At 43.8% G+C, this 13,359-nt stretch overlaps 1 protein-coding gene across 3 annotated transcripts in view; it reads left to right on the forward strand.

The window, feature by feature from the left end:
* Positions 1–13,359, forward strand: part of TUT7 (terminal uridylyl transferase 7) — a 1,540,394-nt gene that overhangs the window by 109,242 nt on the left and 1,417,793 nt on the right. For all 3 annotated transcript variants that reach the window (XM_078675707.1, XM_078675708.1, XM_078675706.1), the window contains exon 2: positions 2,312–2,484. In XM_078675707.1, coding sequence (XP_078531833.1) covers positions 2,312–2,484 — 173 coding nt within the window. The remainder of the gene's footprint in view (positions 1–2,311; positions 2,485–13,359) is intronic.

The raw sequence follows: 13,359 nt of genomic DNA on the forward strand, positions 1-13,359 counted from the left end.
TTGGCGTTCCCTAAGAAGATGGCCACCCTCTGCGCCCAATTCGAAAGAACATCCGGGGAGATGGCGGCACCTGTTACTTTCGCCTCCTCCGCCATGTCCAGAATCTTCATGATGGGGCCTATCGCATCCAGCAACTTGTCCTGACATGAGCGCCAGGACCGGTCAATACCCTTGCGGGGATCTTTTACAAACTTGGCCATGAACGTGGCCATCTTCCCATCCAACTCCGGCGTCAATGCGACCTTCCCCTCCAGAGTGGGGCGTGGACACTCCCCCCGCAGACAGCTTCTCGCTTCCTTCTCTAAGGGCTTGCGGAGGCGACCCGCCACGAACTTCGCCACCTTGTCCCCAGGCGCCCAAGCAGCTGAACGCGGATGAATTATTTCATCCGGGTCCAGCATGCCCGAGCTATCCTGTGGTAACTCGGCCGCGGAGCCGCACGGACGCCAAGAACGCACTGACTCCTCATCCGTGTCTACTGGGGATATCCCCCCTGGGGAGGAAGGGGCTGTCCCCATGGACGCCGAAGGTTCCGGAGCTAGTAGTGGCGCCGGGGTGGTACTGGTTGCCTTAGCCAAAAAAGCATTGCGTAGACGCTCAAAGGCATCTCTGTCCACACCCTGCGCCCCTACAGGACCTGCCTCCCTACAAGGCTTCTTGGGGGGTTGGGACCCCCTCCAAATGGGAGGGGGTGCTCACCGGGGCACCTAACTGGGCCTGCGCGCATTTGGCGCATTCCTCCACTATGCGGGCGGACAGGCGGTCCTCCATGGGGCCCACTATCTCTGTCACACAGCGATAGATAGAGCTGTCCACCGCATTGAAAAACTCATCATCATCTAAATACTGATGAGATTCTTCTTCCTCCTCATAATAGCCCTCCGCCATGTCTAGGTACTCCTGCAGGCAAATGAACCAATACAGCTAAGGACAAACAACTAAAAAGCTAAGGGCCCTTCTGAAAGGATCACCCCCTGTATAACAATGTGGGCAGGCCTGAGGCCAACAACAGCTTTTGGGGCCTGGTGGAACCAGGGTAACAATGGGGCAGCACCAGCCTCCCAGCGCGCCGACCCTCTCTAGAAGAACGGGTCGTATCCGCCTCCCTGCGCGCTGAAAATGACAAGCAGGCAAACACTCCTGATATGAGCGATATGTAAAAAGTGCTACATTTTCGCCTGCAGGCGGCAACGTGGTGTCCCCGCGATATAGACCCCTCACGGGCGTCAAGTAGTAGGGGTTAAATACAGACCCCAGCTCAGGGCGTACAGGTTGAGGCGGCGGGGGGCTCCGACACGGACTTTCTCCTCAGCGCGGGTCCCGTATGTGAGAGGAACCGCGCCGAGGAGATCGAGATGGAAGGGCTTCCTCTAGCGGTAACAATGGGCAATCGTGTAAGAGACGACAAACGTCTCCGCGATCAACGGGGCTCTGTAAAGCAAAATACCAACAAGGAAAACCCTATCAGTGCACAGAGAGCCCCCAAAATACCATTAAGGCATCAAACAACCCCAAATATGTGCGCAAAAAACACAACTCTGTCAAAGACTACAATCAGTGAGAGAGAGTAGAAAAAAGGCACTTAACTGGCTGCGAAGCAGCGAAGAAAGAGGAAGATGGCACAAGATGGAAGCCCTTTCTTCACATCATGGACACTATGAAAGGACTAATGTGGTGTTATTCTCATGGACTGATGGGATATGTAGTTTGTTCAAACAGTGTTGTATACAAATATTTTTCTGGTTAATGCTCTCCCTGTGTTGCGGGAGGATAGCATTGAGTTTTGGTGCTTTTCTGTGCTGCTGTGGTTTTGTATGGTAATAAACAGCGAAGAAGGAAAAGCATAATCTGAAGCCTCTGGTCCTGACATAGAATCTTCCTTTCGTCATACACGCTGTGGCTCTTTAAATAAATACTTTAGGATTAATCCCTACTTTTCTGATCTTTTAACGCTTTAGTGTACCCATTCTTCATTTAAAACAGACCTGCATTATTTTTTTTATCTTTATGAGCCTTACCTTGCACTGCACTGTATGGTCGTAGCTCTATCACCTCCATCCAGCCTTCCCATGGGTACATTGATCACTGTGTCTTGTCTGTATTTTAGTTTCTGTGTGTACTTTGCTATTTCCATTCTATGTCCATTTTGCATAAAGGGGTCATGCAGTGTACTGAAAAAAAATAGTGCTGCATCTGTAACAGTTGCCAGCAGTCTGCATTCCAGAATGTTCCATATTTTGCTTTTGTCTGCTTGGGTTTGTATTCCTTTTGTGGTGTAATTAATCAGACATCCCTTTTAAATGGTCTATAGATTCCATGAAAAAAAAGGCCAGAAGATCCAGGAGAAAAAGGAAGGACGAACGGGGTCTTGATCAGGACATGGATAATTCCATAACAGAAGAGTCTATGTCAAAACAAGAGTTGCAGGAGTTGCAGCAGGCTGAGGACTCTTTGAAGAGGGACTATATTTACAGGTTAAAGAAGGTATGTTTTCTCACAGAACCTCTAAGATTCTATAAGCCAAATTATTGTAATCCAAGACATGACACGGAAGATGAGGTAAGTCCAATATTTATTCATGACCGGTTCATGAATCTCCAGGGTCTCCATTCTATTCCTCTCTCTGACAGCCAGTTCCTCATCAACAGTCTAAGTTGAACTCCCAAGAAGATTCGAAAGGTGATAACAAGTGGGGAGGAGAGGAAGGAGAAATACTGGCAGAGACAATGGGAAGGGAATGAGGTTTAGGCCCTAGGTCAGGGGAAAATTACAACACAATGCTTTTGGTAAACTTTGTATAAAAGTGGCTGCATTAAGCTGCTCTACATGGAATATTATTTAAAATATTTTCCTCTGCCAGTGTAACGCTAAACATCCAGTTAACTCAAGCTTTCCCAACACTCGAGAGAGTATGTGTACTGTATAGGCTGATTCCAGTCTTTAAAACGTCACAATTTGTGACTGTGAGAATGGTGATTAATGGCCCTTCCAAAGAGGTGATTACCAATGCCCTTTCCCATATGCATCTGCTAGAGTAGTGTCTAGCGTTACTATGGGCACAGACATCTGAGAATTGAGAATAATTTCAACACCTCACATCCATGTTTCCATATAACCAGTGCCTAGGGGATACCCTTTGGATAGCCCACAGAAATAACTAGAGACCTGGGGCATACATTAATTATTCTGGAGGACAATGGTCCCTAATAATCAATAAAATTATGTCAAAATGGTGTTTTAATACAAATACAAAAAAATAAAAGAAGCATTAATACCAGAGATGCAGTGGATGCTTAGTGCATAAAACGTGCTTGGTGCTCATTTCTAAGTGATCCACACAAGGGATAAATCGTGATCAGTATGTGTTTTCCAATAAAACAAGAATCGCACATCCTGTTAATATAATGCAGAATCCACAGGGTCTGTGTTTAAGGTCGACGATGTTTTGATCCCCTGAGAATCTCTTGATCATCAGCACATGACCGGATAGAGGAGCCAGAGGAAGACCTGAAACAATAAATAATACAGAGAGGAAAATAAAGTGGTACCTCTGCCTATAAGTAAGACCGATTTAGATTGAGTCTATTCAACCTAGTAATGATGTAGGGGTCATTCACACCTCGAAACAGGAAACCTACTGGACACCTATTGCTCAGGACTTGTAGGCTCCATCAGGGGTTGACAAGAGGTTCAGACACACACTGGACCCTCTCCAATACAAACTTTCAGCTCCCTAGCCCCATCTGATTTTTAAGGTGCTCATCTTGGTTATTAAAGAAACTATGATGCAGAAATTCTTAAGGATATCCAATCTCAAGTCAGCTAATTCCACCGTTATTCACAATAAATATAGAGTTTCCATGGACCGTGTCTTTGTCATTTGTTCTCTCACATTGGCAAGGAGGTCCAATGTCATGACAAATTGTACCATTCTGTAGGTGTTTCATGATCAAGGTAATGCAGTTATGGCAACCTGCAGTACTTCTGTAGGTAAATGTAACCACTTTTAGTCCTTTCTCCCCATACATGACCATGTAATGGTGAATCTTAAAACTAGTTGCTAAAAGTTGAATAGGAAGAACCCCTTCTGCGTCTGAACTTACAAATACGTCATAAATTTGCAATAATTTCTCCTGATTTTTTTCAATTTCTGTTTTATACTACTATTTTTTTAACTTTATTTTCATCTTACTTTGATTTTCTTTCCTCTTCCCAATGTGTTAAAATGTTATTAGTGTTTTTCTTTTTGTTTATTTTTTCTGCATCCTTAGTCTCCCTTCTTGTCTCGCTTGTTTTATTATTCCCCCTTAAGCCTACCTTTATTTTCCCCTTCCTATGACTCCTTTTTCAGGTCTCGTCTATGCAGCACTTGCGCTGTCTCTTCGAGACATGCTGTATCTTCGAGACATGCCGTATCTGGAATATGGGTTTGAAGCCTCTACTGTCCTTGGTAAATACTGGCTGTTCATTGGTGAAATAAATTACTAGACCTGCTTTTGATTTTGTAACCTCCCATATGGACTTCCCCTGTTATATGGGCTCTTACGTTGCATGTTATTTATTACACTTGTGAAGACTATTTTCAGCTGTCCTCTAGCAGCGCTTCAGCTCAGCTGATGGCTGCCTTTTTTTTCTTCATCGAGCTCACCTCTGAGCTTTAAAGTCGACTGCTTTCATGCTTTCATGTTTTTCCCCCTCCTGGTTCACATTATAAGCCCTCCCCCCACCTCAGAACACAAATGCAGCTTTTTCCTCCCCCAACCTTTGTGTGCATCTTGTCAACACTCCCTAAGCGCTCATGCTCAGCTATTGGCTGCCTTTCCCTTTGTTCAGCGTGTGCCGCTTAATATAAAAAAATGTATTACACCACCACAGGAGCCCACCTGCAAGCTTTAAAGTTGGCCGCTCTTATGAAATATTACGATTCGTGTTGAGCCCTCCCCCACCCTCTGAGCACAAATGCAGAGTGTCCCTACCCCCACCCTTTCCATGTGCATCGAGTAAGGCACCATCTCTGTCGTTATGTCAGAGGCCCTTTTTTTTTTATACAGGTGGGTCGCCAGGGCATAACTTCAACAAACATCACATTGTCCGCTCTTTTGGGCAGTTTTGTAGGCTAGCTGATCTGGTGCGGGCCAGTAGCGCATCGCTGACACCAAGCTTGTCTGTGCTGCTGTGTGTGTCTCGGCTTTACTTTCCAGTACATCTAAACCCGCACTCCATTCCGCAGCCGTTTAAGAGCTGAGCTACTGCCTGGGCAAGCATAAATCTGCCTCGGTAGTGGGGCACGGCCCCCCTCACTTTAAAAAAATCAATAATAATTTGAAAAAAAAGGGGGCAGGTCCCGGGGGTTGGGGTCCTCTCTGCCCTCCCCCCATAGAATTATATTTAAAAAAAGTAAAAATAGAGGCTGTGGCCCTTGGGATGGGGTCCGCTGGGCCAAATTTGGCCCTGGAGGGGAGCCGCGCCACCCCTCCTGTTTTTGTATTTAAAAAAAGGGTCAGGCCCAAGGGTTGGAGTTCCCGGGGAGCCGGAGAGGTCCAGGAATGGGGGGGCCACATGTCGCCCCTTCCTAAAAAAAAAAAAAAGACGCCAACTTGCTGGAGGCCCTGCTCTCTTTCTACACTACTCTAAAACAGGTCTCCTGGCGCACTCCTGGTTGAGGTAGGTAGTCCCCTTCACTGCGGAGTCCTTAGGGGCTAACAAGACCTCCTGTTACTTCCAGTAAGCCCCCAACAGTGGGGTTGCTTAGAGGTGGTTGAAGGCCACTCCCCCTTTCCCCTCCATTCTGCAAACATACTTCTCAGTACACTACTGGTGGGGGGATGAGGTCCCCTTGCCTTCTTGGACCTCAAGAGACCAGTGGACTTCTTCCCCCAAGCAGCAGTGCGCTAAGCGGCCCGTTTGCTAAGTGGTGGAGAAAGGCGGCGTAGCCTCTGGTGACTTCTCAGCAATCTACCTGTGTGGTTCTCACTGGAGGTAACAGGAGGGCTAATTGGCCCCAGGGCCCCAAGAGCCAAGGGAACTTCATACCCCAACTAATAGTGTGCCAGGAGGGGCATTTGCAGATTGGTAAAGAAAGGGGCATGGCCTTCTACCAGTACTCGGCATTCCTGCTGTGTGGGACTTACTGGAGGTGACAGGAGGGGTATTGTCCCCCAAGGACGTCCTTGGAGGGCAGCTACCCCACCTGTTATCTCCAATAAGTCCCACAGAGCAGGAGTGCAAAGAGGTCTTCGGAGGCCACGCCCCCTTTCTCCACCAATCTGCAAAAGCAGCTCGTGGTGTACCACTGGTTGGGGTATGAAGTCCACTTTACTCCTGAGTGACCTTGGGGGTCAAGAATCTGTCCTGGTACCTCTTGTAAGTCCTACACAGCGGGATTCATGAGAACTGGTTGGAGGCACAGCCCCATTTCTCCACCACTCTGCAAACATGGCTACTAGTTATAAAACCATAAAAATTCCCTGAAAAAACCCCCAAAGGTTGCAGGGACGGTATAGTCCGGAATTAGAATCTCCAAAAAGCTTAGAAATTCACTGAAATTAGGGTGCCACGCAGGCACCCTCATTTCAGTGAATTTCTAAGCTGGGACATCAAAGATCTTAATATTGAGCTACTAATAGCAAGATGTGAGAAGGAACTAAATCCACCTAACAACTTGCTGAACGCTAACAAACTCAATGAGCACTACACTAAGTCAATGACAAATATAGTCAACTCCACCACCATGCCACTAAAACTAAAAAGAATATCTGAGAAGAGTAAAAATCCATGGTTTAATGAGACACTGAATAAAGATGGGTGTAAACTGAGACTTGCATAAAGAAATTGGAGACCGTGCCCATCATCCCCCCTCCTGCTTAAAACACTCAGAAAGTTCAGAATCGAGTACAACAAAAAAGTACTCCACTCCAAGAAGGAATTCTTTAGATCAGAACTAGACCGCGCCAAAAACATTTCGAGATGTTAAAGCAACAATCAAATAAGTTGGCCAAATCTGCACAAGAAAATACTATAACTCAAATGAGCTGCAAAGAATTCTCTACATTCTTCACTGACAAAGCCAACATGCTAGAAAGATAGCTCAGGTTGTCAGCCGACAACCTTCCTAGAAAACTACCAACACAAAACAATGATACCTCTACACACGATCATGATAGATTGAAAAACAATACACAGTGGGCAACCTTCACGCTATATGACCAGAATACCATTGACAAAACTCACTCGGATATCAAACCTAACAACCACTACAGTGACCCCCGCCCCTCTAAATGCTTAAAAAGAATCAATCATATCGTCGTCCCAGTATGGACAAAGATAATAAATGCCTCACTATCTCAAGGGATCCTACCAGAATGCCTAAAAACAGGTCCAGTCCTCCCCATCATCAAAAAACCTACAGCGGACCGCGCAGAGCCAAATAACTTTCACCCAGTAACCAATATTCCAATACTTGCCAAACTAATCAAGAAATGTGTACAAAATCAACTGAGCAACCACATCGCCAATTTCAAGCTGCTGGACGATTGCCAATCCGGATTCAGACCAGGCCACAGTATGGAATCAGCAATCTTACAAATAGTGGATGATGCGCTACAGGCTCTAGATCACAATCAAACATGCCTACTAGTACTTCTTGACCTGTCGTCTGCCTGCCTTGACACGGTAAACCATGAAAAATTGCTAGCCAGGGTTCAAGACAGGATGGGACTATCTGGAATTGTTCTGAAATGGTTTGAATCCTTCCTCCAGAACAGAACTCAAAGATTCCTAGTCAACCAGATGCTTTCCCCATCATGCTCCAATTCGATTGGAGTCCCTCAAGGATCAACACTATCCCCATCACTATTCAACCTATATGTCGAACCCCTCACAGAAATTCTTCGAGACGCGTGCATATCTTATCTTATCACATGTACTCAGATGACACTCAGATCTACATCAAGATAACGTCAAAAAAACGGAATTCCCATTAATATCACCACTGAAGAAACCCACAGAAGTGAAAGAATGGACCAAACTGATCACAGCGCTAAACTGCACCCCTACACTAGTTGAATCTTCAAAATCACTGGGAATCACGTATGATAAGAACCTAGACATGAAAGCCCACATCAAGTGAATGACAAAAGTGCCCGGTTTCAGCTGAACTATATTAGAAAAATGAAACCACTCATCTCTACGGCGGACCTCAAACTGACAGTCCAGTCCTTAGTTATTTCTAGGATTGAATATGGATGCACAACTCTAGCAGGTCTATCAAAAATTTCCACAGCTCTGTCTATATGCGGCAGCAAGACTCATTACTGGATCCAGAAAATACGACCATATCTCCCCTCACCTGAAAGCATTAACCACTTGGCTGCTAAGGGGTGTGTGCGAGGTCCATTGACTTTCCATTGAAATCAATGGAAAGTCCATGACGAGTTACCCTTGTCATTAGCGCTGAAGGGGTTAAACTGGTTACCATACGAAGCCAGAATTCAATTCAAACTGGCATGTACTACACACAAAGCGCTCCATTCCAAAACTCCAAGGTACCTAGCTCAGCAAATAGAGCTTTCAGGGGGAAGCAGACCAGCTAGGAGTGCCAGAGAACTGCTGCTGAAACCACCCATCTTTTGGAAGAAGAAAACGTATTTCAGAGCTTTCTCCGGAACAGCTCCCAGAATCTGGAACTCACTCCCTCCAAACATTAGAAAAATTCCAAACATAGCAACATTCAAGAAGGAAGCAAAGAGCTTCCTAATGACCTAGTTCCTTCCATAAGGCTAGACTGTTCTTTAGCATTGTGACTAATAGCCCAACGTCGATCGTGAACCGGTTCTGTTGTCGAACTTACGGAAAGCACATCAGAACCATGTGTATAGAAATACTGTTACACCTTGCAAAAATTGTTTTTGCTGAAAATGATAGTCATGTACAGGAATATTATATATAGTAATGCTGCTATTCCCACTGTATCACAAAAGTTCCAAATGTTACTGTGAAGCGCTCTGATACCCAAGGGTCAAGTCTGCGCTATATAAAACTCTATAAATATATATATTTTTTTAAATTAAGAGAAGGAAGGGAAGAAGAAAGGTAAGGAAAACATTTTTTTTCCCTCTCACTTTCATGTGGAAGAATGGTACTGACTCTTTAGATGATAGTTAATTATTGTTATTAACTAGGTAGATTTTGTGATCTTCATGCTCCAGACCATATTATGCTACACATATAATATGAAATATTCTGCATGCAAATTTACTTCAATGAACTATCTGTATTGAACATTTCTGACTTGGAACAACATAAATAAATCCATTCACTGAAAAAACCACCAAAGGTTACAAGGACGTTATAATTAGGGAAAGGAATAAAATAAACCTTAGAAATTCATTGAATAGACCAAAGGTTACAGAGACGTTATAGTTAGGCTCAGGTTTCACTCGTACAAAGCCAGAGAAATTCAGCATTTCTAGTTAGCTGAGATAACTATAACTCGTGCCCCTGCAAGGCACTGCTTGTGACCTCTCATATTACATCACTCATGACATGATCAGTGACATCACTGATGACATCTCATATGACCTCACTGATGACCTCATTCACAGAACCAATCTCACACCCACTCACACCCCACTATAACTTTTCATACACCCACACCAACTTCTACACTACCATTCTCAAAACCATTGACACACCTATTCCAGTACTTACACACCCACTCACTGATTTATAGGTCTACACATACATCCACTCAGTCACCCATACACCAATTCACTCACTAATGCAGCCACTGATATATCTCCACATACACCCACTCACACACTGTCAGTCACCCATAGAGCTACTCACTCACCCATAGGGTGACTCACACAGCCCCTTACCTATACAGTTATACACACATCCACTTACTTATTCATACAGATACTACCACATACTCACTGACCTATAACCTCACTGACACAAGCACTCGCTCACCCATACAGCCACTCACAATCACTCATACACACAGTCACTCATATACTCCAACACTCACAGATACTGCCTTTCACATATGCAGCTACTCGTCCATATACCACTGACACATCCATTCTCTCAACGACATAGCCGTACCCAAACTCAGTCATTCATACAGCCCCTTACAGATGCACTCACTAACCCATACAGCCACTGACTGACTCACCCATTCACTCATCCATGCAGGCAGTCACCACACCCCCTCATCCACCCACACACTTGGACACTCATACACTCATACGGGTACTCAGCCAACCAATGAATCACCCATACAGCCATTCATGTACCCATTTACCAACCAATAGAGCCACTTAGACACCAACTGACAGACTGATACAGAAATTCACACATCCTAGTCACTCACTCACTCGTTCAGTCACGCACCCACTGAATCATCCGTACAGGCACTCATACACCCACTGATTCATCAATACACCTTGGTGTGTGTGTGTGTGTGTGTGTGTGTGTGTATATATATATATATATATATATATATATCTCCTACTGGCGGTCGCCAGTAGGTAGTTATAGTTAGGACCTAGTTTCCATAGGAAATCCGCAACATTCTATTGGGAATAACTTTGGCGTTGATGGACGGAATTGGCTGAATTTCTCCAAGAAAATGGCCAGCTCCGCTCTGCTCCTTCCCTGAAAGTTTGGGGGGGGATTAATGAAACGGGGGCCGAGATAAAAGGGGGGGGTCCCAAAACGTGTTTTCCCCATGTTAATTTCCATAGGGCGGTTGGACTCACTTTTAGCCCGAACGGCTGAATGGATTTTCACCAAACTTGGCAAAATTGTAGGGACTGGTAGCCCGATGTGCCTTTGCTATGTCTCAAGATATGTGCTCCAGTGGATTTTGAGTAATTTAGGTTCCCAAAAATATATATATATCTATAAGCGCGCCCCGGTACGCGAGCGGAAAGCTGATTGGCTCTCGGGTGTCTGTCAACATTCCAAACAGTCCGGAGCGGCCGCCATCTTGTGTCTCGGTAGGATCGAGACACAAGAGGTGGCAAAAACAAAGGGGGAAATGACCAAAAGGGGGCAGGGTAGAACCCCCCTGGCCCCCTAGGTTTGATGTGGGGGCCATAAAAGCTACTGTAGCCATTACTACAAACAGGTCTTCCTCAGTCAAAGTTCAAAGTAAGAATGAGGAAAAAAGGTGGGGGCTTTCCTCATTTGGGAAAAAAAAACTGTTCTGAACCAATGAAAAGTGTTATTTTCAGGTCACAAGACCCGACGCGCTTGCGCTACGCGCCCCGGGGGCGCGTAGCGTACGTGCGTCGGGACGCGCCCGTATGCGCTCGGGCGCTTCCGGGTGCGCTTACGCCGTGCGTCATAAGACGCATCTCGCGGCTACGCGATACGTCACGATGATGTTTTCTTTCGCGGCAATAGCGCTAACGGGACGCTCAGCGGTACGCAAACCGGGGCGCGGCAAGACTGCACTTACCGGTGAGCGCATCGGTACGCGCACCGGGAGCGCTCCAGGGCAAAAAAAAAAAACAATATACATAAAAAAAATAGTATTACATAAATATACAATATAGGATTCATTATAAAAAATATATTTCATAGCTATAGAAATTTGCTATTAAAAAACCTTTGAAATTCACTGAAAAAAACAGGTTTGAGGCCCTATATATAGTTGGGAATTCGCATTTACAAGACCTATGAAATTCACTGAAAAAACCATAGGTTTCACACCAGTTATAGTTAGGAATTAGCATTTAAAAAACCTATTAAATTCACTGAAAAAACCATAGGTTTGACACCAGTTATAGTTAGCTGGAAATTTTACTGACACAAAACCATTGAAATTCCCACGTTATAGTTAGTTGGACTCACTATAACTTGCGCGTGCAATGCACTGCTGATGACGTCACATATTACATCACTCATGACATGGTCAGTGACATCACTCATGACATCACTGATGACACCATCCTTGTGACAGAGTGACAGACTCACTGTAATGTAACCCTTGAAACACATATTCAAAAATAGAAACTAACATTTTCAAAAAAATGGAGATACCCATACCACTTACAACCAATTCAGTAATTCCACCATCTATATACACATCCACTCATTCACCAACAGTTCTATATAGTCACTCATACATATACTCATTCATCATATGTAGTGGTACACCTATACATCCTGTTACACACCGACAGTCATCCAAAAGTTACTCACACACATACGCACACATGCAAATAAACTATTGAACATCCATTTATTTGCATATACAGCTATACACACACTACCACCTTACTTCTAAGGAAACTTACACATACTTACTCTCTTAAACAATCACTTATAGAAACACATACTTATTTAAACAGGAACTCTTACAATCTCTTACTCTCACATATACTCACTTATATACATCAATATTCACATATACTAGTTTAAAACGTATGTAGTTACTGATAAAGACACTAGTGAGACAGTCATTCACTCACTAACACACACACATATACACACTCATCCACCCATACAGTCCTGCACATATGCTGTCTTCAAAACACATACAAACAGAGAGTCAGTCATTCATGCATCTATGTGCTAAGTAATAGCCCCACCAAACTATACAGACACTCATACTGATACTAAAAAAAATCTAATAACCCATATACATACACATGTAGCTACTCACCAACCCATGCAGCCACTTATACACAAAGTGAAACACTAATACATATATTTAAATATTTAAACATTACTCACTAATATATGTATTCACTATGATACACGTAATAAGCCAGTTAACCAATCAATTTTTTTTTTCAAAAACATCCATTTAGACACTTATTTAAACATTTATTCTTCCATAAACTTTTACATATACATATATAAAACATTTATTTTTCAGAAAGACACACATTCACTGGATGGTGCCATGAGTGAATTCATGAGTGATGTCACTGACCATGTCATGAGTGATGTAATATGTGACGCCATCAGCAGTGCATTGCAGGCGCAAGTTATAGTGAGTCCAACTAACTATAACGTGGGAATTTCAATGGTTTTATGCTAGTAAAATTTCCAGCTAACTATAACTGGTGTCAAACCTATGGTTTTTTCAGTGAATTTAATAGTTTTTTTAATTTATTTTTTAAATTTCTTTATTATTCAGTTCATAGCAATAAATATATCATAAACCAATTTTTCAAAGTGATAAATTAAAATGTTGGAGCATTGGTTGCCATATCTTCAACCCTAGTTGTTTTTTTTTTTTTTTTAACAGATTTGATGCGATATAGGTTAAATTCTAGATGGAACACATTATAAAACTTAGCTCTCCACATTTCAAATGCAGGTGCTTCATGTTTCAACCAC

This window comes from Lissotriton helveticus, chromosome 2_1 (assembly GCF_964261635.1).
Source record: "Lissotriton helveticus chromosome 2_1, aLisHel1.1, whole genome shotgun sequence".
Lineage (NCBI taxonomy): Eukaryota > Metazoa > Chordata > Amphibia > Caudata > Salamandridae > Lissotriton > Lissotriton helveticus.